Genomic DNA, 23,183 nt, shown 5'->3' on the forward strand with positions numbered 1-23,183 from the left:
TTAGTAATGGACTCTTTCTGCTCAATTCCATCACAGCCAAAATATAACGAACAAGACCAACAGATATATAATATCCTCCACAAGTGATCAACCCCTTCCCCTGAATCGTTAACCCATTTCATTTTACTGTGTCCCTGAATTATGTTAGTTAGTACTCGGATTCATGGCAGAAACTCTGGTTTTTCAAGCTGTATGTGTTTATGTGTCTCCCAGGCCCTCCTGAACCATACCTAGGTAAAGCGGGGTGGGGATGGCAGCGCGGGGTGGGTGGTCCTCGGGCAGGATGGTGGCAGCAGCACAGGGAGTGCGGGCCAATGGGTGGGTGGCTGGGGAATGTGTGGGCTGCAAGGCACGGGAGGCTGATTATCCCCAGGGCCGGTGGTGGCCTGTAGGGACCAGCAGCTCCTAGTGGTATCCGCGTTGAGTGGCGGACAGGTCTGTGAGGCAGTGGGTCTCGTGATTGTCGCCATCTCTTTGGTTTCCTGCCAGCTTGGGCATGTCGCCAGGGGCTCTTCGTGAGCGTGCCCATCTCCTAGGGGCAATGCTGGCAGCTCCTCATAGCTGGCAGCAGCACCTTGTAGCCTCCGCCAGCCACACGGGGTGGGTGAAGCGGCAGCATGTGCTTGCCTCAGCGGCTGGTGGTGCGTGTGTAGGCACGAGGTGGCAGGCATGTCGCACCCAGGTTCTGGGGCAGGCACTCCAGGGGCCAGCCCAATCCACCCAGATTTGCCCGTGCAGGCGAAAGCGCAGGCTGGACACCCAGAGGTATCCCAGACAGTGTTCCTCCTAGGCTGGCTTTTCACAAATATTAGAGCCAGCTTATGGTTAAGATGTATTGACCTCCACTCATGGGCCAAGCAGTTTACAATAAAACCCCAATAAACATAAGTAAGAAGACAATTATAAAATCCCCCTGGCAGCACTACTCCATTCTATTCCCTCCCAACCAGTCCAGGATGGGGAGGGACCCCAAATCTTCATCAGCCTGGCCTAAACGAAATGTCTGATGGAAGAGTTCCATCTTGCAGGCCCTATGATAGGCCTTCAGCTCTTCCAGGAAACCATTCAACAAGGTTGGAGTCAGGATCAAAAAGGCCCTGGCCAAGGCCAGGTGTACCACCTGTGGCTTGCAGGGGGCATAAGGAGACAGGCGGTCCCTCAGATAAGTGGGGCACAGACCACGGATGGCCTTGAAGGTTAATACCAAAACCTTGATCTTGATTCAGAACATAATTGGCAACAAATGCAGCTGCCTCAGCACTGGCTGGGAACAGGCTCTCCAAGATGATCTGGAGAGAACCCTAGCAGCTGCATTTTGCACCAACTGTCATTTCCAGGTGAAGAAGAGGAAGAAGAGTTGGTTCTTATATGCCGTTTTTCTCTACCCAAAGGAGTCTCAAAGCAGCTTACAATCGCTTTCCCTTTCCTCTCCCCACAACAGACACCCTGTGAGGTGGGTGAGGCTGAGAGTGCCCTGATATCACTGCTCAGTCAGAACAGTTTTATCAGTGCCGTGGCGAGCCCAATGTCACCCAGCTGGCTGCATGTGGGGGAGTGCAGAATTGAAGCCGGCATGCCAGATCCACACTCCAAGTCCACACTCCTAACCACTAAATCAAGGAAGGTCCACGTAGAGCGAGTTAAAGAAGTCTAGTCTGGAAGTGACCATTGCATGGATCACTATAGCCAGGTATTCTGGGGACAGGTAGGGTGCTGGTACCCTGGCTTGGCATAGATGGACCCTGGGCTACTCTGCTGATCTGCAGCTTCTTAGATAGGGAGGCATCAAAAACCACCCTAAAATTCCTGATGGTGGGTACAGCCTCAAGCTGCACCCCATCAAGGAAGGGAAGGCATGCTTCCTGGTCCCGTTCCCTTCTACCCAAATACAAGATCTCCAACTTGGAGGTACTGAGTTTCAGGTGTCTCTGCTTCAGCCACCCAGACACTGCTTCTAAACATTTGGCAAATGTTTCTGTGAGTCCAGCTGGCCATCCATCAGGAGATAAGCTGGATGTCATCCACATGTTGGGAACAGCCCAGTTCAAAGCTCCAGGCCAACTGTGCCAGTGGGCACATATATATGTTAAAAGGCATGGGGGAGAGAACTGCCCCCTGTGGCACTCCACAAGGGAGTGTGTAGGAGCGATACAGCTCCCCCCCCTCCGTGTCCAGTTCTGAAGAAAGAGACTGGATACCGTAAGGGTGTTCCCCAAATCTCCGTCCTGCTGAGGCAGTGGGATAACAACTCATGGATGACCACATCAAACATCGGTGACAGATTTAATTACATGGGGATAGCCAACCCACCCTGATCCAGTTGGCACTGGAGATCATCCATCAAGGTGACCGGCATAATCTCCACCCTGTGGCCAGGATGGAAGCCTAACTGGTATAGATCAAGCATGGAAGTTTCATCCAAGAATGTCAGGAGCTGATCCACAGTGGTCCTTTCAACTACCTTCCCCAGAAATGCAAGCTGCAAGACATGGTGGTAGTTGGTGGGGTCCCATGGATCAAGCAATAGTTTCTTCAGCAGGGAATGAACCACTGTCTCCTTCAGCCCCTCAGGGAACTCCCCAGATGGCAGGGAGAGATTTATAATCTCCCTCAGGGATCTCCTATTGGTTGGTCACCCAATTTGAGCAGCCAAGACGGAAAGGGATCCAGGTGGCAGGAGGTCGCCCTCACTGACCCCAGCAACTTGTCTACTTCTCTCCATTTGAGGAAAAGGCAGGTGCTTCCTCAATGAATGTTTATTTTTTTTGCTGGCTTGAGAAAAACTTTTATTTTCTAGCTTGGAGGGCTTGCATCTCTTCATCCATAAAATCTGCTCATAAGGGAAACTCCATACTACCCAATTTGCAGCCCAAATTAAAATAGATAAGTTAACCCATTTTATGGCACACATGTTCTGGCCCAACAAAGTGACACATGTCAGATCCAGCCTCATAACAAATGAGTTCAACTCTGCTGATCTAAACATTCCTCTTTAGGAAGGCCTTTAGGCTATGAGCAGCTTTAAAAAAATCTAGTTGCTGAACATTTTTCTCCAGATTTAAAAAATAATGATAAATTGTCCATACACTTTACTGAACATTGTGTAAAGAGTTAATCATTTTACTTATATCCAAGCACTAATTCCTAACCTTAAACTGAACTGAAAATGATTTCTTGCAATGTTAGTATAGATCCTCTCTTATGGCTATATCCATATGGCTCTGCTGATATGCAGAGAAATCTTTAAGTCACTAATGGACTTGCAGCTATGCTTTGGTGGCAGAGTCAAGAACAGATTATTTGGCAATCTTGCCTACAGTAGGTATACAAAGGCACAGTGTAGCTGCCACTAAGTTATAAGCATTAGAAAAAGTAAGCAGAATCTTTTGGGGAGAAGGAAATTGATGTGATGGGTCCAATTATTATGGGACCTGCTCAGTCCATTGTTCAGGAAGAAAGGTTACTCAGTAAGCCAAGGCAAAATAGAAATAGTGCGATTTCATTGGCTTATATTTGATTGACAGGAAACCAATAAAACCCTGCAGCTTTAGTGAATGGAAGCTGAGTCACAGAAATGGCAAGCTGTCATGCTGGCAGGATTTTCTCTTCTAGGAACAGATTTCTTCAACAAGAAATGGATATTTTATAACTGTTTGTTTGCTGTGATAGTCATTGTTCAAATTATGTGCATTAACACAACCTTTAACTCTGGATCTTGAGAATCAGTTAATTTGTTTAGAAATTGTTCCTGATAGTGATTCAGTTCAGTAAGCGTTCTTCTATGCAAATCCCATCTACCACTCAAGGATTTTCTGCAAAACTGAAGATGAAATATCTCGAACATGATGGTGAATGAAATTTTGAAAGAGACATACCGAAAAGGGAGTTATTTTAGAAAATGCTACCTCTGAGAAGCTGATTGCCCCAACACTATAAAAATGGTCAAAGCCATAAATGCCAAGGTCCTTTTCATTTCACTTTAGAGGTAACTATCTTTCAAATCTCAACAGCTGGACTATTTAACACAATCTGGTGAATCAAAAGTATAATTCTTCGCTGGGCTCTCCACAGGGGGCCTGCATTAGTGGATGGCAGCAATCCAAGGGCTGATGCACAGCCAAATAGTGTGAAGCCTGTTTCATTTACAATAAAAACGGATAATACGGCAATTATATTTATCACCTTCAAGGACAGAAAGATGGAAGATTAAAATCTGTCAATAGATGTTGCTGCATGTTCCAGTACTCCAGCTCTAAACAAGAAACTGCTGCTCATGCATCCTTTGCAGCTTTTCCCTCCCCTGCCAAAGTCTTTTTTACACAACTTGTGCTACTCACAGAGCAGCGCCTTTAAAAAAACATAAAATCTATCTCAGGGGATTATTGCTGATTTACTACATAGTACTCTGAGCTGAAATTTTCCACAGTGCAAAACAGAGTTTTGAATGGGTACCATCTACCATAAGCAATTGCCACTGGAGCTTTATTGCCATGAACAGGGGTGAACAAGGGACAGGTCAGAGTAGGCAGCATTCAAGTCCTTTAAATTCACATTGGAAGAGCCTCTGTGAAATCAGTGAAATCTGCTTGTTTCACTTCAGAAAACTGCAGCCCAAATTAAAATAGATAAGCTAACTCATTTTTATTTGGAGAAGAAACATTCTCAATTCTCTTGTATTCTTGCACATTGTATGATCAGTTATAAAAGATTTTTTAGAATTCAAGACCTATAAATCAGTTTGTATAGAATAGCTAAGTACTATTTGGGTGATTGATATATAAGTGAAGAGAGTGTTAACTACTCATTAAGAACATTATTCTGGATGTCAATATGCAAATAAATAGTTGTGCATATCCCCATTTAAAACAAAGCAAATAATTCTGAACGAGTCATCTGTAGCCTGCATTTACATAATAATAGTGCTGCACTCACAATATCTAAGTGATATTAACTTATATATTGAAACCTAAAAGCATCTTTATCAAGATAAAACAGAAATAAACATAAATTATTATATGCTCACACATTTTAGCAATGATGGCTAGCAGTCAAAACATTTTAAATACCCTTATCTATTTAAAAAATAGGCACTTGATATACATTAGAAACAAAAAAGAAAGCAACAATAAAATACTCTAGTGTGAGTTAATGCAACTATTTGTCTACCAAGGATTCTCATGTGAAAAAAAGCATTAAGCCAACAAGAAAAAAACTGAAGAGGCAGAAAGGATTGTGGGGACTATGTTCAAATATTAGTATTTAAAGTTGTATCCAACAGTAGACTTCAACCCACAGATTAATCTTTTGGTCATGGAAAAAAATTACTGCAGATAGAAGATTCCTTTTATTATGAAACCATTTTTTTAAGTAGAATAATGTCTCTGAATCCAACCAATAATTAAGTGTTCTAAATTTTAGTGTAAATTTACTTTAGTACAATCTTTTTTAAAAAGTTAAAATAATGAAGTATTTTTTTACAGTATGTCTTGCTAAAGAAAGGCTAGCCTTTATATAGAAGCAGTACAAACAAAAATGCAAAATACAGTTTATAAGTAAACCCAAATTCTAGATGAGCTATTAATGTATCTTAACAAATTCATGGATATTCTCCAGTTTATTTAATGGCTCTGTACTGCATTTTTATTCAATCAGATTCCTACACATGGAACCACAGAATAGTATCAGCTTGTACAAAAAATCAATCAGACCATTTCAGATTCGGTCTTAATTGAGTCAAATCTGAAGTACCTGAAGCACCCTTCCCTGTTTCCGATTTGGACAAATCGATTCAATGCCATTCAAGTCAATCGGACATTTTCCCTTTCTGTCTATTCTGTGGTCTGTGGGGGGTAGAGGTTTGAGGTAGATGCACTAAATATACAGGGTAACCGTGGGAGCCTCTCCTCAAAAGAACCCCCAAATTTCAAAAGATTGGACCAGGCAAAAAAGATTCTCTGTTCTTGTCTCGCCATTGGAAACAATGGAGACCAAATAGGGGCCTCTTTGGGTTCCCGGTAGAATGGGATACACTAGTCCAATCATTTTTAAACTTGGGTGTTGTTTTTTTTTTTTTGAGGAGTGGATCCTGAAACTATGCTGCAAATTTGGTGGCTCTAACTCAAACCCTTATCCTGCCAGGCCATGAAGAAATAGAAAAAGGAAATTTTGATCCCTTTAAACTACCCAATTTCCACAAGGCCAAATCATGGTCAAATCGCAACTCAGGAAATTCAGCCAAGGCCGAGTCAGACAGTTTAACTTCAGGGGAAGGTTGATTTGGATTGGATTAGTCCAAAATGTTTCCAAATCAACACTGATTTGGGTACTTTTAATATTATCCAAACTGAATCACACATGCCTAATGTTAATTGTCACATATTTAATAAAAAGAAATCTCTCTGTAAACAACAGGGTAGAATATGGTAATGTTCTGCCATCAGAGGCAGCATTTTCAGCCTTTAAAACACATGTATGTAACATGTATGCAGATAGTTACAGGTGACTACTCACCTTGCTCTCCACCTGCACTCGAATCTAACATGTAAGTTAGGGTTGTGAGGTCCATCTGTGCTGCCAGTGGGGGATGGGGAGCTTTCAGTATCTGGGAGCTTTCAGATATGCTTACATCACCTAAAAGTGATGTCAGCAACTTTGAGGGATGATGCTCTAGCTTTTGTGCAAATGGCTATGGTAAAAGTTGCTGCAAACCACAGAGTATGCCCCAAAACCAGAGCATCACCCCGTAATAACCCCAGCATGCCGATGTCTCTTCCAGGTGACATCAACATGTTGCATTAAAAAGTGGCATTGTTCCAGATTGGGATCAGTTGGGGGGGGCGTTGAGGGATGAGGTACGTCCAGAAACTGGTCCAGACCCCTCACCCCAGACTGGCAGACCCGGCAACCCTAATGCAAGTTACACTACGTTAACCCTGATTCTATATTCTGAAATATGACTCACAATCTGGCAACTGACATATTTATTTATCAAATTTATAACTCTCCCGTTCCTTTGAATGGGACCCAGGATGGCTAATAGCTTTTAAAATACACCAATAAAAATACCGGGATAAAATAAATAATCTTTACAATATAAAAGAGTTAACAATCTTCCTAGTAAAATCTATTCACTGTCAATCAGGGTAGGATGTGTGGACAGGTAAAGACACAGGTAAAATATACCAGCTCCCAGGTGGATCACAATCACCCAAAGACTGCATGAAAAAGAGTAGCCTTGCATGCCCAGTAGAATCTAGGTAGGCCCTGCAAGGTGCATAGCTATTTGGGCAGCTGGTTTCACAGGACAGACGTCACTACTGAGAAGGCCCTCACACTTGTTGACACATAGTGAGCATTTCATGGACCAGGGACATTCAATAAATTCTGAGATTGGAGAAGATGGGAAGGTTCATGCCAGGAGAGGTGGTAATGAAAGTATGAGGGTCCTAGGCCATTTAGGGCTTTAAAGATAGGTACCAACACTTTGAATTGGCACTTGAAACTAAATGGGAGCCAGTGCAGCTGACATAGGATAGGTGTTATATGTGCTGACCAGGGCTGAATCTACACAGAGTTTTTATTTCAATCCCAGGTCGATTCAGTCCCTGCCGTCTCCAATGAATGCAATTTCCATTTTGATTTTGTCTGATTTAAATTTCCCCTCTGCAACAAGCAGGATTGATCCAGAGTGACCCTACCTTTTTCGTGCGATATCCTAGAGTGGACATCCCTCAATATTTGAAAAATCGGCATGAGAAACCATGGAGAGCTCTACTGGTTCCGAACTTGCTGCTGAGCCTCCATGGTAGAGAAGCCCTGATTGGCCAAGGCTTCAGTTCCTCATTTCCAGGCTGCAAGCTTGCCTTAAAGGGGAAGCCCTAACTTCTCTCGGCAGAAGCTCCAGAAGCCCTAACTTCTTTCGGTAGAGAGTTGTCTCTTGGGTTTTTTTTTCTCCCTTCTCTGCTGTCTCCAATCCTCTTTCCTCCCCTCTGTTCAAGAAAAGAGGCTCCTGCTGTGCTTGCCCCCCCCCCCACCTTCTGAGCTTCCCTAACTACGTGCAGAACACTTTTCTGTTTTAATTGGGGTAGGGGGAGAGATAGAGGAAGACCCGAGTTCAAATTGATCTAGATTCCGCAGGATCCACAATGGAATAAACAAAGTAAGTGCAGATTCCGCCCAGGACAGTCCTGTCAGCAATCTGGCAACTGTGTTCTGAACTGCTTGTAACTTCCAAACATTTCCAAAGGTAGTCCTGCATAAAATGCATTCAGTAGTCCAGTCTCAAAGTGACTGTTGAGTGAATTACTATGTCAAGGTCCTCCCAAGATAGATAGGGAGCCAGTTAGCAGCCCTAGCGTACATGGTAAAATGCAGCCTTTGTCCCAAGGACACATATTTACGTATATTTACAGGCTTTTTAGCTTTGTTCTCATTATATCTCTATGGGCTTGGCTAGCATTCCACAACAGACATTTGCTTTTATATTCATTTCTGAAGGCTGATTCACACATTATTTATTCATCTGGTCTTTTCTGGAGCTGAGAAAAGTTAGTGGCCAGCATGTGCAGCAGGTTCTAGCTGCAGATTTCTCCAGCTGCTATTAAATCTATCGATTTCTTGGAAAGCGAGCCTCTATTCCTTTTTGAAAGGACATTAGACCCTAATCTTGGGTCTAACCCTAAACCCTAAACTACTCCCCCCGAATATTACTGTTTGAAGGAACAGCTCAAATGAATATCTGAAAGCTACTTATGAACTTGTCATCACTTCTTCCAGGCCTGCTAGTAGCAAACTACCCTTGGATTGCACTTGTATAGGGTGTTTGGCACAGAGGAAAAACAATGGAGCATTAACACCAGTGGTTCCTGGATGCTGAAAGTTGGTCTAGCCTTATCAGTGGCAAGAGGTTGCTACTTGTGTGCTCCATTGTGCCAGCATCCTTGCGCCGTGTCTGAATTTTAAGGCACAGTTTCCTTAAGTGACCATATCACCTAAATCAAATTTAAAGGACTTGTCTACTGCAGCTACATGCATCCAGAGTTGCAAACTCATTTTACCATCTATGGAGTATGTTCTTAACAGCTTTCAGAACATCCTATTGCTCTTCCCAAATAGTTGTTAAAGCTTAATTGTCCATGCACAAGCTGCATATGGAAAACCTTTGTAGTTGTGTCTCTCTGAGGCAGAGCTGTTTCCTGCAGTGTCAGTAGACAATTCAGTAGTGTTAGGATTACAACTGAAGGAAAGAGGGAAAATCCTTTAATTGTATAAAATCATCAGATTAAGCCTTACCCTCTATGTGGCTTGTTCTGTTAACTGAGTCCTCTACTATCTGAAAACAAATGTTTACGAAGTACTTAGTGTACTAAGGACAAAAAGGTAGGAAGAGTGAAGACACACCTTTCCCTTCAGTGTGAACAGATCCCAGGAACCTTGAGGACACTCTTTGGTTTCATACTGAACAAAATATTACCTTGTTTCTTCAGATAAATTGCTAAATGAGACTAATACTGTGTTAAATATTTTGGAGAAAAACAACTGAATTAGTGGCTTCCATGAACCCAAGTTAAAAGTTCTAGTTTCTGTTTTGTATTTTTCTTAAACTCCTAAATTCAGCTTCCTAAATTTCTAGCTCAGAAAACTAAAACTTCGATGATAATAAAAAAGTCAACTCAGTCAAACAAAACACTCCACACTCTGAATGGTTAAAGTGGCAGACTGGCATCTGGGAGACACAGATTCGAATCCCCACTCTGCCATGTAAGTTTGCTTGGTGACCTTGGTTCAGTCATGCACTATCACAGCCTAACCTACCTCACATGGTTGTTGTAAGTATAAAATGGAAGAGTGAAAAACAATGTAAGCTGCTTTGGGTCCCCACTGGGGAGAAAGGTGGGATATAAATGGAGCAAATAATAAAAGTTTCAGAAGAACTCTAAAATCTGCATGTGTCTATTCATATTAAGGACTACTTCTTGATATTATCTTCCTACATGTTATTTTTTTAGAACAGATATAGGAAATGTCCATTAAGGGTGAATCTTTAAGAGCTTTGGAAGATGCAAGTCAATCTGATAATACTGGTGAAAGTTAATCTCTGGCCCTTTCCCAGCTATTTTTCTACATGTCTCTTCAAAATGCCTACAGTACTAGGTTTGCAGTAAACATCTCTATAATCTTTATGATACCTAGACAGGGATGCCAGACCACCACTGGAGGCAGTGCTTTGGCATTGCTCCCTCCACTTTGGGGGTTTCAGAAAGTGGAGGGAAATTCCCCCCCCCCAAACAAGAAGAAGAGTTGGTTCTTATTTGCTGCTTTTCTCTACTTGAAGGAGTCTCAAAGTGACTTACAGTTGCCTTCCCTTTCCTCTCCTCACAACAGATACCCTGTGAGGTGGGTGAGGCTGATATCACTGCTCAGTCAGAGTAGCTTTATCAGTGCTGTGTGGCGAGCCTAAGGTCACCCAGCTGGTTGCATGTGGGGGGAGTGCAGAATCGAACCCAGCATGCCAGATTAGAAGTCCGCACTGCTAACCACTACAACAAACTGGCACCAAAACAGCCACTACACTGACATTTTTACCACAGAATTTGAGTCCAATTGTACTTTGAAGATTTATAAAGATTTATTCAAGGTGTGAGCTTTCATGTGCATGCATACTTCCTCAGACAATGGAACAGGGATCATAAGATTACAGATATAAGAAAAAAGTAAATTAGTAGCAAATTAGTAAACAGCATTATAACTCCACATATGCAGTATGATAATTCTTTGCTAGAAAAGCCAATCAGTCCTATAGTTTCAATTGACGTTTACAAAAACACTGGGGCAATAAAAATGTAAAGTTAGTGATTAATGGCAGACACATTCCCAGTTGTGAAAAAAAGTAATTAAAAGTGATTTATTGTTAGCCCCATTTATCTCCACCCAAGTATGGAGGAATCCCTACAAGTGACAAGTTGTGGGGATTCCTCCATGTTTGGGTGATGTACTTCTAAGTTTGGATGCTCTTCTAAGTTTGGGTGAGTGGGGGGAACTCCTGGAAAGCACCCCCTCTCCACCAACAGTGTGTCACCACTTGGAAACACTATTCCTAGAAGACTAGGATATTCTCAAGATTTAAGTATCACAAACCTTCATATATAAAGCCTGCTTTAACATATTCACAAAGTGACCGCCTGTGTCAGTAGGCTTATATACCCACACAATATGGAATCATTCACACAAAGTGAGCATTAAGTAGAAAGTGGCACTATATATTCTGATGATGGCTGCACTGTAAAAAATAAAGTGGGCCTAATTTACCTCAAATTGTAGCTCAAAACAGGAAAGTATAAACTACCTAGCATACTATGCAGAATCTATGTGAATAATGGACAAAAGAACCCCTAAACACACACACACACAGGGAGAGAGGGAGAGAGAGAGAGAGAGAGATTAGATCTATTAGTACATCATCAGGTGGCAAGAGAATTCTTTTTTTATTGTTTTATTTGTCAGAACCAAAAGTAATCACAGGCCACCAAAACAATGAAAAGGGCTATTACCCTTGCCAGATGCTTAGATATAGTAAAAAAAAAAAAATAAATAAGGGAAGATGAATCAATTGGTCTTGTAGAGAACAGAGAGCAGACACAGTAAACCATTTGTTCACACCTGTTGCTGACAAAGGAGCATAAGGTTTCTGTCCCATCAGTTCCGTTATGGAGGAAGTTGAATTAATTGCTGTGTTCAGTTTTCACCTGGGGCTGAGCAAGCATAATTCCTCCTTGCTTCTGTTTGGTAATAGACGATGACCAAGCACTAAGCCTATTTCGGTACACTATCTTTTTATGCTGCTATCCGTTCTGCCCCAAAGTAGGGGCCCCCTTATATTACCTTCCAGAAACATGCTCTGGTTTGATAAAAAATGACATCACTTTTGACAGTACTTTTCCAAAATGTCACCACACTAAAAAGACCTTTAAAGAAACTGATGGTAGCCATGTACAGCTATATCTGGGTTATCTGTTTAAAACACTCAGAAGAACACCACCTGGTCAAGTGCATCACTCCTTTTATACTATTTCTTATAACGTAAACTAAATCTGGTTCAAATTTAACCATGGCATCTTGTCCTTCCCACCAGGGATCTAGTAATAAGTTGCTCATATTTTACTCTATGGCTGCCTTCCTGGATTTGAAAAAATGTTATCATATTGTTCTTTCATAAGCTTCATGCTAGAGTTCAGTGCTGTGATATACACTGATCCCACTACTCTTATTGGGCTTAAGTGCACATAAATCAGCACTAGGCAGTAGATAAATCTGACAGGTTCTGATTGGCTTTGTACATTTAAGTTACACTAATTTAGAAATGAATCTTGTGTGGATGCAGCTGTGCAACCTTAATAGACAACCTGCCCCAAGTTTTCTCATCCTACTGGTCAAGATTTTGCTCATCTCATGTATAGCACAGAGGAAAGCACCAGTCTAAGATTCCACAAGTCATTTCCCAAGCCACTGAAACAACCTCTCCAAATCTGGTGGGAAAGACTGGGATTCCCTGCCAGCCCTGCTGGAGATGGTGGCTGCCTGGATGTTGCGGTACCCCAAACATTTGGATTTGGGAGTCTTTAACATCCATGCGGCTGCACCTTCTCCAGGATGTGGTCTGGATCTGGTGTCTGCAATGGAGACATTAGAGTTCTTGCAAATTGTTGCTGGTCCCACCCACCAGGCTGGCCATACCCTCGATTTGATCTTTGGCGTAGGTGCAGAGGGAGATCTGGTGGTGAATAACATCATTCCATGGTCAGACCACCATGCCCTGAAGGCCCAAGCTGAGGATGCTGCTGCCCGGGTAGGGAACTGGATGCATTTTAGTCCACCCATGGACACTTATGGAATCTGAGAGATTCCTGAGTGCTCTGTGAGACCCAATGCCCTCTGGCATCTCGTTGACAGCCTTGGTGGATGACTGGCAGTCCTGCCTGTTGATCGCCATTGACAAGACTGCTCCTAAGCGTCCTCTCTGCATTCACTTCAAACAGGCTCCCTGGTATTCTTAAGAGGAAGTGGGAAGTGAGACAGCTAGAGAGGGTGTGGAGGAAGACTCGCGACGAGGCAGCTAGGACATCTCATCACAAGCTTATGAAGACATATAAGAATGAAGTGAAAGTGGCAAAAAAATTCTTCTATGCCACAGAAGTGGAGTATTTAGGTCACTTACTGCCCTTGAGGAGGGACATCAAAAGTTAAGGGAATTGGATCTGAGCTGTGCGGCATTATCAAACTATTTTGTGGACAAAGTCCAGTCGCTCCGCTGGGACCTTCCTGCTGTGGCTGATTCAGTTAGTGAACTGGAAGCTCCGTGGCCATTGTGGGTGTTAATGTTTGATGGCTTTAGACAGCTCTCGATAACTGAAGTGGACAACTTTCTGGGTTCAGTGAGGGCGACCACTTGCCCTTGCTCCTTAGATCCTTGCCTGTCCTGGCTGCTTAAGTCGGTTGTCCAGCAAGTAGGAGGTCCCTTGAGGGAAATTGTGACCCTCTCCCTTATATTGGGAGAGTTCCCAGAGGGACTTAAGGAAGCAGTGGTTCGCTCCCTACTGAAAAAGGCATCACTGGATCCGCCAGACCCCACCAGCTACTGACCAGATTTGCAACTTGCAATTCTGGGTAAGGTGGTGGAGAGGGCTGTGGCAGACCAGCACCTAGCATTCTTGCAGGAAACTTTGGCCCTGGAGCTATACCAGTTGGGCTTCTATCCTGGCCATGGGTTGGATTCCACACTCATTGCCTTGACAGATGACATCCGGCGCCAGCTAGACCAGGCCATATCAGCCAACCTCATAATTCTAGACCTGTCAACCACATTTGACATGGTCAACCATGAGCTGCTGCCCACGGCCTCACCAGAGCTGGGATTAGGGGGGGGCTACATTGCCTGGTCTCCTTTCTCGGGAACTGGTCACAGAGGGTTGCTGTGGGGGATGAGTTATCGGACCCTGTGGGGCTACCCCCCCTGAAACATTTGCCAGATGTTTGAAAGCAGTGGCTGTATGGTTCAGACAGAGCCACCTGAAACTCAACCCCTCTAAGATGGAGCTCCTGTAACTGGAGAGACGAGGGTGGGACCAGGAAGTGCACCTCCCAAGCCTGGGTGGGGTGCAATTGAGACTTGCACCAATCACCAGTAATTTGTGGATGGTCTTCAATGCCTCCCTTTCCATGGAGGATCAGGTCACAAAGGTAGCCTGAACTGCATTTTTTCATCTGCACCAAGCATGGCTACTAGCGCCCTACCTGTCCTTTGAACATCTGGCCAGTGTTCCATGCAACGGTCACTTCCAGGTTAGACTACTGTAACTCACTTTACACGGGCCTACCCTTAGCTCTGACCCAGACATTACAGCTGCTAGGGTCCTCACTGGTACATCTTGGAGAGCCCACATCCAGCTGGTGTTATGTCATCTGCACTGGTTACCAGTCTGTTTCCAGAGCAAGTTTAAGATATAAGTTTAAGATATTGGTTATATGTGGCGATATTGGTTATATGTGGCTATATATATATATTAAGGCTATATGTGGCTTGGGCCCTGAGTACCTGAGGGACCGTTTGTCTGCCTATGCTCCCCACAGGGCACTCCGCTCTGTGGGTACGAATCTGCTAGTTGTCCTGGACCCCCAGGACATTTGCCTGGCCTCAACCAGGGCCAGGGCCTTTTCGGTCCTGGCCCCAGCCTGATGGAATGGGCTCACAGAAGAACTAAGGGCCCTGCTGGAGTTACCAGCTTTCTGCAGGGCCTGCAAGACAGAGCTCTTCCACCAGGCATATGGTTGAGGCCGGACTGAGGTCCCAGAGTTACCATCAGGGGATCCCCTAGAACTTGTAAGATCAGGACCCTCACTCCTAATGAAAGAGATCCTGACTGCAGCTGGAGGGGGGGAGATGGGGAGTGAATAGCCATCTTTTAATATGTTGGGGAATGTTATGGGTTATGCTGTTTTTATTCTTTTATTGTAAACAGCCACGAGTCTTTGAGAGTGGCAGTATATGTTAAAATATTAAATCAATAAACAAACAAACAAACAAATAAATACAACAGCAGCTCAGTCCTACTTCTAAGAATATGGATGATAATATGTGCTTTAATTTTATAAGCGGATAATTTAATATCATATAATGCTTTTTTGGTCATCACTGAATGAGCAAACGGCAAAATAAAGGGAGCTTCAAATATGCTTTTATAGCCCGTAACAACTGTGACTGTCAACACAAGATCCTTTTCACGGTCAATTCGCCACACATTCTGGGAGACCTTGGGCCTGCAATTATTCCATTTCCTTCCTTGTAAATGAAATTTCCACTTAGTTTAGTAGAATAAAAGGTAGACTGAGAAAAAAAGTAGCAAGGGTAGCAGAATTGTCTGATTAACATTAGCTATTAAAAGGGGGGAAATCCACAGAAACAATGCTACATTTCATGGGAAACAACTCATCTCTGAACTAAATTGCCTTTGTTGTCTTGCTAGTGGATCAAAAGACAAAGCTGCAACAATGATGTAATTAAAAGAAATTTAATTAGAAAACAGAAAAGTATAGCTAATCTTTTGTCAAGGATGTGTGAATGAGTAAGTGCCAGGGAGCAAACAAAGTGCGATTAGAGAGGGATCTGTTCTTTAAAAATAACATGCAACAGAATTAAATAAAAATATAAAGGTGAGAGAAAGAGAGGAAATCAATCTATTCCTTTTCTACAAATGATAAAAGCACCCATAAGGAAATAAAACAGCCTGAAAAAATAGATGTGAATTGAATTTCCACTTCATTTGTTAAGATTTACCCCTTTGAACTATGAGACACAAACCTCTGAGAATAGGTGTTCCTTTTTCTTCCTGATGGAACAGGAAATCAGATGTTTAATTAACCATGATTATAACATTTTGCTGATCTGATTTGTCTCACTTATTTCCCTTTTTCTTTAAGTGATAAACTGCCTGACATCCTGGAAAGAGAACTGAACGAAAGGTTTAGAGTAGTTTCTAAAAAGCTTTGAGAATTGTTGTAAAACAAACTGATCCTCAACCGGATCCATCTTAAGCTGGATTAACTCTGGTGATTAAAAGGCATGGTGAAAGAAAATGTACAGTCCACTGTACTGAGGCTTTATTCAGCCCAACAGGCCAGTATTTTAAAGGATTGCATCTCAACACCTCCACCCCGTTCAAAATTCTCTTTCCTCATTAAAAGTTGTTTCCTGCAGCAGCATGTTAGAGGAGGAGGGGGGGTGTAGATGCACATTTGTCCTGATGATTGCTTTGACACTCATTACATATATTTTCATTTAATCTTTTATTTGTACTTTTAAAGTTGCTGTTCCAAAAATATCCCAGTATTCCAAGAGCAACAGCTATCATTTTTCTTTTAAACTCAGCTTTGATCTCTCCCACATGGACAAATTAAACAGGACGTGTTATTTATCTGTTAGTTTAATAAGGGATGCTTCTGATTTTAAATCTTTGATAATTGTAAGAACAGGGGGCTTACAGCATCCCAGAAGTGTGGAAAATTCAGGACAGATCTAGAAGAAATGATCCTTTACAGCAAAGGATTTCCCCTCATATTTTCAACATTCACTGTCCAGATACATCAATACTTCAGCCCACTTGTTGCTAAATGAACAGTGGCCAAACTAGATGTGATGACAGAACCATTCACACTGGAAACGTGCGGAGGGGGTAGCCATTTAAATCTAACAGGAGCAAGCAGGGTGAGGGGTAATTAACCCTTTCCCTGTGGGCCCATTTTCCCAATCAAAATTGCCTACCCCCATTGCTTGTTTCCTCTCAGGGCTAAGGATACACAGACAGAGCATCTTCTCCCTTGTCAGAGGAAAGGTGGAGCTTGACAAGATGTGACCTTGGGAGAAATCTGAATAGGCTGTCTGTCATTTAAAAAAAAAACTGCAATTAGCAGCAGCAGAAGGATCAGATGAAGAACCCCCACTCCACCCCCGGATGTCATTTCTGTGCTCTCAATAATTCCTCTGTGGCTGACATTTGCCTTGTAGGAAAAATGAAAACAACTCAATAAAAACAATGTTTGTGTGTGTGTATGTGTGTATGTTTGAAATTGCAAACATAGTTGCAAGGAAAGAGTTACTCCCCTCTTTTTAAATACAGAATTCCTCCTGAAGCTGCTTGCATTTTAAAAAGACAGATATGTACATGGAACTCCTGACATTATATCCAGTTAAGCCTTTAGAGTTGATCACACTTCCTAGCACATATATCTCAGTTACCTAACAAATTTTGTCTCTCTCTCTCTGTCACACACACATACACACATATACACTTTTATTGAGCTACAAATCCAAGGAAACCACCGACATCACTAAAAAAAACCTGGAGGTAAAAAAAGAAACACAAATTAAGAAACATCAAGTTTGGTAGGCATTTTAGGTTGTTATAACTACCCAAGTGGTGCCATACTATAAGGAGAAAGAGGAGAAAATATATGTCAACTAGAAGCATGGGAGAAGGAGAGAAACAAAGCAAAGGGCTGCCAACCTCCAGGTGGTAAAACCAAAAACACAAAATGGGGTACAAAGTTTATTGCAGCTGCACAAAATAAGAAAAAACACTCTGTAATGAGAACACAACTAAATCAAAATTTAAAAGTTTATCCAAAGCTTAAAAGCATAAAGTTATCAGAAATTCTACAAAAATGCTATGCAACTGTAGGAATGCCACTGGAAATTTCAAATCCAAATGAGGAACTGGTAAAGCCTTAGTTTTGCTTGTTACTGCTTCCCCAGTAGCATTCCTACTTCTTACTGCACAAGTGCCTAGAGCCTCCTTTTTCAACATTTTGACCATGGAGGAACCCCTGAATTTTTTTTTCAAGAAATGATGTCAGCTGGCCACATCTCCTTGCCACATCCCCAGGAAGTGACATATCACCAATCATGTTAACAGGCAGGCTCAAGGAGGACCGAAGGGGGGGAGACCGGAGGGGGTTTAAGTTAAGAGTAGATGTGTAGGCTTCGCTTCCCACCAGGTGAAGACACCACAAGAGAACTCAATGGAAGTGGCTAGTTCCTTAGCTTGTGGCCGAGTCCATTAGGGCAGGAGGATAAAGGTCATGGACCGCCTCTGGAGCTCCTGTGGCCCCCCACGGGTTCATGGGCCTCTGGTTGGGAATCCCTGGCCTAGAGGCTCACCAAAAACATTCATGTCCTAATTCTTATTTTCATGGTTTTCTTGCAGTGTAACAATTCCTAAAGCATGCCTCCTTACAACTTATGCAAATAAATCCTAGTGTTCATGCAACAAAAACATCTGTCAAGCAAATGAAAATATGTTATAAAATGATAATGGGATAAAAGTAAACCCCATGAGAATAATGGAGAAATACGTATTACAGGCCTTTCAGGTGAACAGATCTGGAGAGTGCTCCATACCATGCAGATCTATGAAGAGGCCAACCATGCCAAACTTTTTCAGCTTTTTTACCAGCAAGTCATCTGTCTTCCAAGAAATGCCAAATGGTCACTATGTAATGGTAAGTACTTGCATGAATGTTGTGGTTTCCTATCACTACAGTCACAGTTAAGACCTGCGGTGGAGCTAACAAGGACTTCAGTGTCTTTTGACTGTTACAAATAAAGCAATTCAACTACTGTAGCACTCCTAGTATGAGGAGATATCAAGAAACACTTACCAAGTTATATCTTTGGTACTAGTGCCTTCAGCTATTTTATGACATCCATCATCTGACTCTGCAGATTTGTGTCTGAATTCTGTCTCCAGAATTTCCTTGTTTGATGCAGACTGTGTTCCAACAGAACCCAACACTGGCATAGATTTAGATTCACAAGTAGCTAAGATTCCAGTTGGGCCTTGAACCAGAAGAGTAGAGTATTGCTATTAATTATATATGATGAGTAGCATTATCCTAAGTCATGCACATTAACTCCAAAGCAGCTTTGAGTGATCACTTTGCTATATAAAATATTTTTTTAAATTTAAGAACATGTCATTCAGATCCCTGCCTTCACATCTTTCAAGAGGCCAGTTAGGACAATTCTCCTACCCGGATTGTTCCTCTTTGCATGATGAGGAATGACCCAAGCTGGCTCACCTGTTCTGCTTCTGATTCTAGTGGCCATCCACTTGTGGGTATAATGTCAGAAAAGTTACATACACTAAAAAAAAAAAAAGACCCATGGTCCAGACTGCCTAATTTACCTGCATGGTTAACCCATAGTTTCTATCCAAGGGTTCAACACACAATTTGGTCCTAAGCCTTTTTGAACATTATACCCAAGCACAGATATATGTTGAGGTGGTAATGAAAGTGGGATGGCACCCCATGTGGATTTTGTGGGAGGTACATTCTCATATTCTGTCATGCTTTAATAAGAGTATTGTGAAATTTAGCTCGTGGTTCTTACTTGAACTTAGCAGAAATTCTCTGCATGAAAATTGCATATTTTGCATCCAGAATAGCTATAGGAGCAATAAATAAAAAGCTATTAATCTAGTAGTTAGAACAATCAAAATTAATGAGGGCTGAAATGTTATTTCAAAGAGAAGACTTTTAGACTTTTGAAGCAGATTTTCATATATAATAAAAGTCATTTGATTGGTCTTAAAATAATCACTATAACTTACTGATGCTATCTTGCTCAGTTGTCACTTTTCTAAGCCGCAAGATTCTTTCTAATTCTGTTTCACTGCTGTCTGTGTCAAGCGATTTCAGGCTTCTTGAACTTGCAGATGTATTTAGTGTTTCCTAAAGCAAAACATATTAAGAAAATGTCAGAATGCAACAAAAAATAACAGCTGTTATGATCCAGAATGCAAGATCTACCCTACTGCATATAAGGCATTTCATATTCCAGAAGATTGATGAGATAAATAAGGAAGTTCCAGTATTAAAGAATTATTCACAGAAAATACAGCTATTCCTAGCATTTTCTGGATACACATTATATGGACAAATGTGCTATATTAACCTGGCAATCACCACAGTGGAGAACCAGCATGCTAGACTATGGAGTTTGAATGAAGGAAGTCCATGAAGGTCACTGGATGCAGAAGTGAGACTAGAGATCAGTGACTGGATTTCTGCAGATATAATTTTGCTACAAAAAAGTACCCCAATAGTGATCTAGTGACAACACTGGATAACACTCACTCTCATGACATTCCCCCAGTTGGAAATAATTTCCCAGGTTCCTTTTAGTCCTGGTAGGGAAAAAAGGTAGCCATCATATGGGCTTGCCCCTCCCCCCCAGGTAAAAGCAGCCTATGAGGGGAATTTTCAATTGGGGAAGATAAAGCTAACTTCCCCTTTTCCTAAAGGTCTTATAATTCCTGTCCTCCATTTGTTTTCTGTGCCTGAATTACACATTGTAGATCTGATGACTCATGTCATTCATGTGTCATTTGACCCTCAACTTAAACCTATTGTACAGTTTTGATATCAACCCAAATTTGTATGATCTATTTTGGTGGGAAAGATGCTGTTTAACCTACTTTTTCTTAACATCAAACTTTAGTAGATTTTATTTCAGGTATATTTTGGAATTCAAACCAGATTCACTAGTGATATTTTTTTCAAAATTAAGATAATTTCAGAGGGTTGCTGAGTTGTCTGTAGTAGAACAGTATGATTAAAGTCCAGCAGCCCCTTAGAGACCAAGAAGCTTTTTGATGTATAAGAATTTGACAGTCAAAATATGACAAAGGGAGCTTTTGCATCTGGAGATGCAGATATCATGTGCACTACTTTGTCATTTCTGGGGGAAACCCAGAAGCTACATAAGGTAGTTCTAGGAATTCCAGAAAATCTGTAGTAACATCATACAGTTTCCAGCAACTCCTAAATCTACTCCATGTCAATGCTGGGCTTTGCCCTGGAAGTGACATTGGTACATACAAGACAATAACTTTGGTTTCTTATATTTTTCTCCTACTTCTGCCAGTAGGAGGCCTCCCACCATAACAGCAGGAATGGCATCACTAGGAAGAAAAAAATGGTCATCATTGGCCTCATAGCTTCTGGTAAGGTTGTAATAGAGTCAGAATGACAAGCAGTGTAAGGGACCTTCCCAGTTCCTGCAAGAGTCACTGGTTGTAGAACTCAAGATGGCCCCAGTTCAAACTTATTCTCTGATTCCAACTCAGGCTTCTCAAGGCCTTCACATGATATGGCAATTCCATAATGTTCAGCAGATCCTTCAGGCCCTGTCACTTATCAGAAGAATCCACCCTAGTTGCCACAGACAAAGCACAAGGACAGAAAGTGTGAGTGCAAAATGTGTTTCCTAGGATTGCACACATCAACACTGTGGGCACACATCGGAAAATGTAGCATGCAATTCTTAAAATTGGCACATCTTTCGAGACTCCAACCAAACAGCATTTAATTCTGGATGTTTCCTTCAATTATGTTAAATCCTGCATTTTGTTAATATTCTGAATTTAAACAAGTGTGTATATTATTAACAAGCAACTCCTTGGCATTGTACTCATGCTACAGATCTGTTAGCAGAGCAAATAAAGTAAGCTATTTTATATCAAGCTTGAAATGGAACAAATTAATATCACTTTGTTTACAACAATTATATGGAAGCCTACAAGAAAAGCATAATTAGCACAGTAACCATATGCATATAAGCACGCAGTTTTACGCCTCCCAATCCTATTTCTCCCGTCTTACTGTGCTAATGACTAGTCTTGAAACTGCATTAGGAGCTGGTTTTATAAAGTGCTTCTTTTAATTCTAATACTCAGAAGGATTGTCAAGAGCAAGTTAGCTCTTATTATGGTTGGTATTTAGGACTGGCTCTGATTCTTATTCAATCTAAGTCCAGTAGGGTACTAACCTCCAGGTGGAACCAACAGGTCTCTAGGAATTAAAATAGATCTCCGGACTGTTCCACAGAGGAAGTGTCAGCCTTCGTGGGCAGACTCTACAGCATCACATCCCTGCTGAGCTCCCTCTCTCCCTCTAAATCTCCCCCCCTCCTTAGGCATGCCCCCCCAAAACCCTGGGATTTCCCAAACCAGAGATGGTATAAGAAAAGCATGTCTTTAAGCCTTTAATGAACTCAAGGTGCCATAAACTGGTCTCTCTTCCACACCATCCTCCCAGCATCACTGTAAGGTAGGCTGGGTCAAGAGATCATGACTGGCCTAAGGTGACCTTGTAAACGTTCTGGATTACTGGGGATTTGAACCTCGCTCTCCCTCTACACCACACCAGATCTCAGTCAGTGATGCTGAATGACTACCTAAATCTACTTTCCTATAAAGCAACTTTTTCACCAAATATGCAAAAATAAACTTTTTCTTACCAGAATCCCCTTTAGCTCTTTCACTGCACTCTCAGAGGCTTTGGGAACTTCTGGCTGTAATTATAAAACAAACTTTCAATTAGGTTGCCTGCTGTTGTTTTTTTGCAGATACTGACCAAAGTTTTGGGAAGCAGGGAAGCACATTCTGATGGGAAATTGCAGGCAGCAGCATGCCACTACAAAGCTCTGGTCTACAATGTGGGCAGAATAAGGGCACTTTTTAAATGCTTCCACTATGGAAAAGGTTCTAATTTTTTGCCTACCATGCTCATTTCCCACTTTTCCCACATTTCCCACGATAAGCATTATCGGGGAGCTTTGAAAAATACAATCTTTTACGTGTATTTCAAAGTGACACAGCCCATTTGACTGCCCCCCTGTCCCAGCACTCATCAGCAGGACTGCATTCTGATTCCTCTGTAGACCATGCCAACATCTTGGAAATGAATTTGTTTCAAAGTACTCAGTGACAGGCTGGATTGGAGGAATACAAATGGAATGAATCTTAACAGTACAAAGCTATGGAGGTGTAGTGTGTGTGCTAAAAACAAATGTGTAGAGCAAGAAAGGAGGGAAGAGCAAGGAGGGAGTTAGTCCCCTCCATATAGTCTGGCTTCACCTACTGGGGGAGAGGGTTGAATGGGTGGAAATGTTAGGAGTGCAACCATGAATTTTGGTGTAATATACGACAGCAGAATGTATGTAAAGTAAATGTATGAAAGTAAAGTAAATGTATGAAATCCTTATGATCTGTCCAGAGACTTCAATTAGGGCAGGGAGACAAGAGTGCACAGCAGGCCCCTTCCTCTTTTCTTTGCTGCTTCCTGGAATG

General features: G+C 42.1%; 1 protein-coding gene across 3 annotated transcripts in view; it reads right to left on the bottom strand.

The window, feature by feature from the left end:
* SHTN1 (shootin 1) overlaps positions 1-23,183 on the bottom strand; it is a 104,140-nt gene that overhangs the window by 10,830 nt on the left and 70,127 nt on the right. For all 3 annotated transcript variants that reach the window (XR_013233598.1, XM_077349880.1, XM_077349879.1), the window contains exons 14-16: positions 22,352-22,405; positions 19,662-19,782; positions 18,709-18,886 (exon numbers count right to left, since the gene is read on the bottom strand). Coding sequence is in view for 2 of the 3 variants with exons in the window: in XM_077349880.1 (XP_077205995.1) it covers positions 18,709-18,886; positions 19,662-19,782; positions 22,352-22,405 (353 nt within the window). In the remaining variant the exon portion in view is untranslated. The remainder of the gene's footprint in view (positions 1-18,708; positions 18,887-19,661; positions 19,783-22,351; positions 22,406-23,183) is intronic.

Source organism: Paroedura picta, chromosome 8, assembly GCF_049243985.1.
Source record: "Paroedura picta isolate Pp20150507F chromosome 8, Ppicta_v3.0, whole genome shotgun sequence".
Taxonomy (NCBI): domain Eukaryota; kingdom Metazoa; phylum Chordata; class Lepidosauria; order Squamata; family Gekkonidae; genus Paroedura; species Paroedura picta.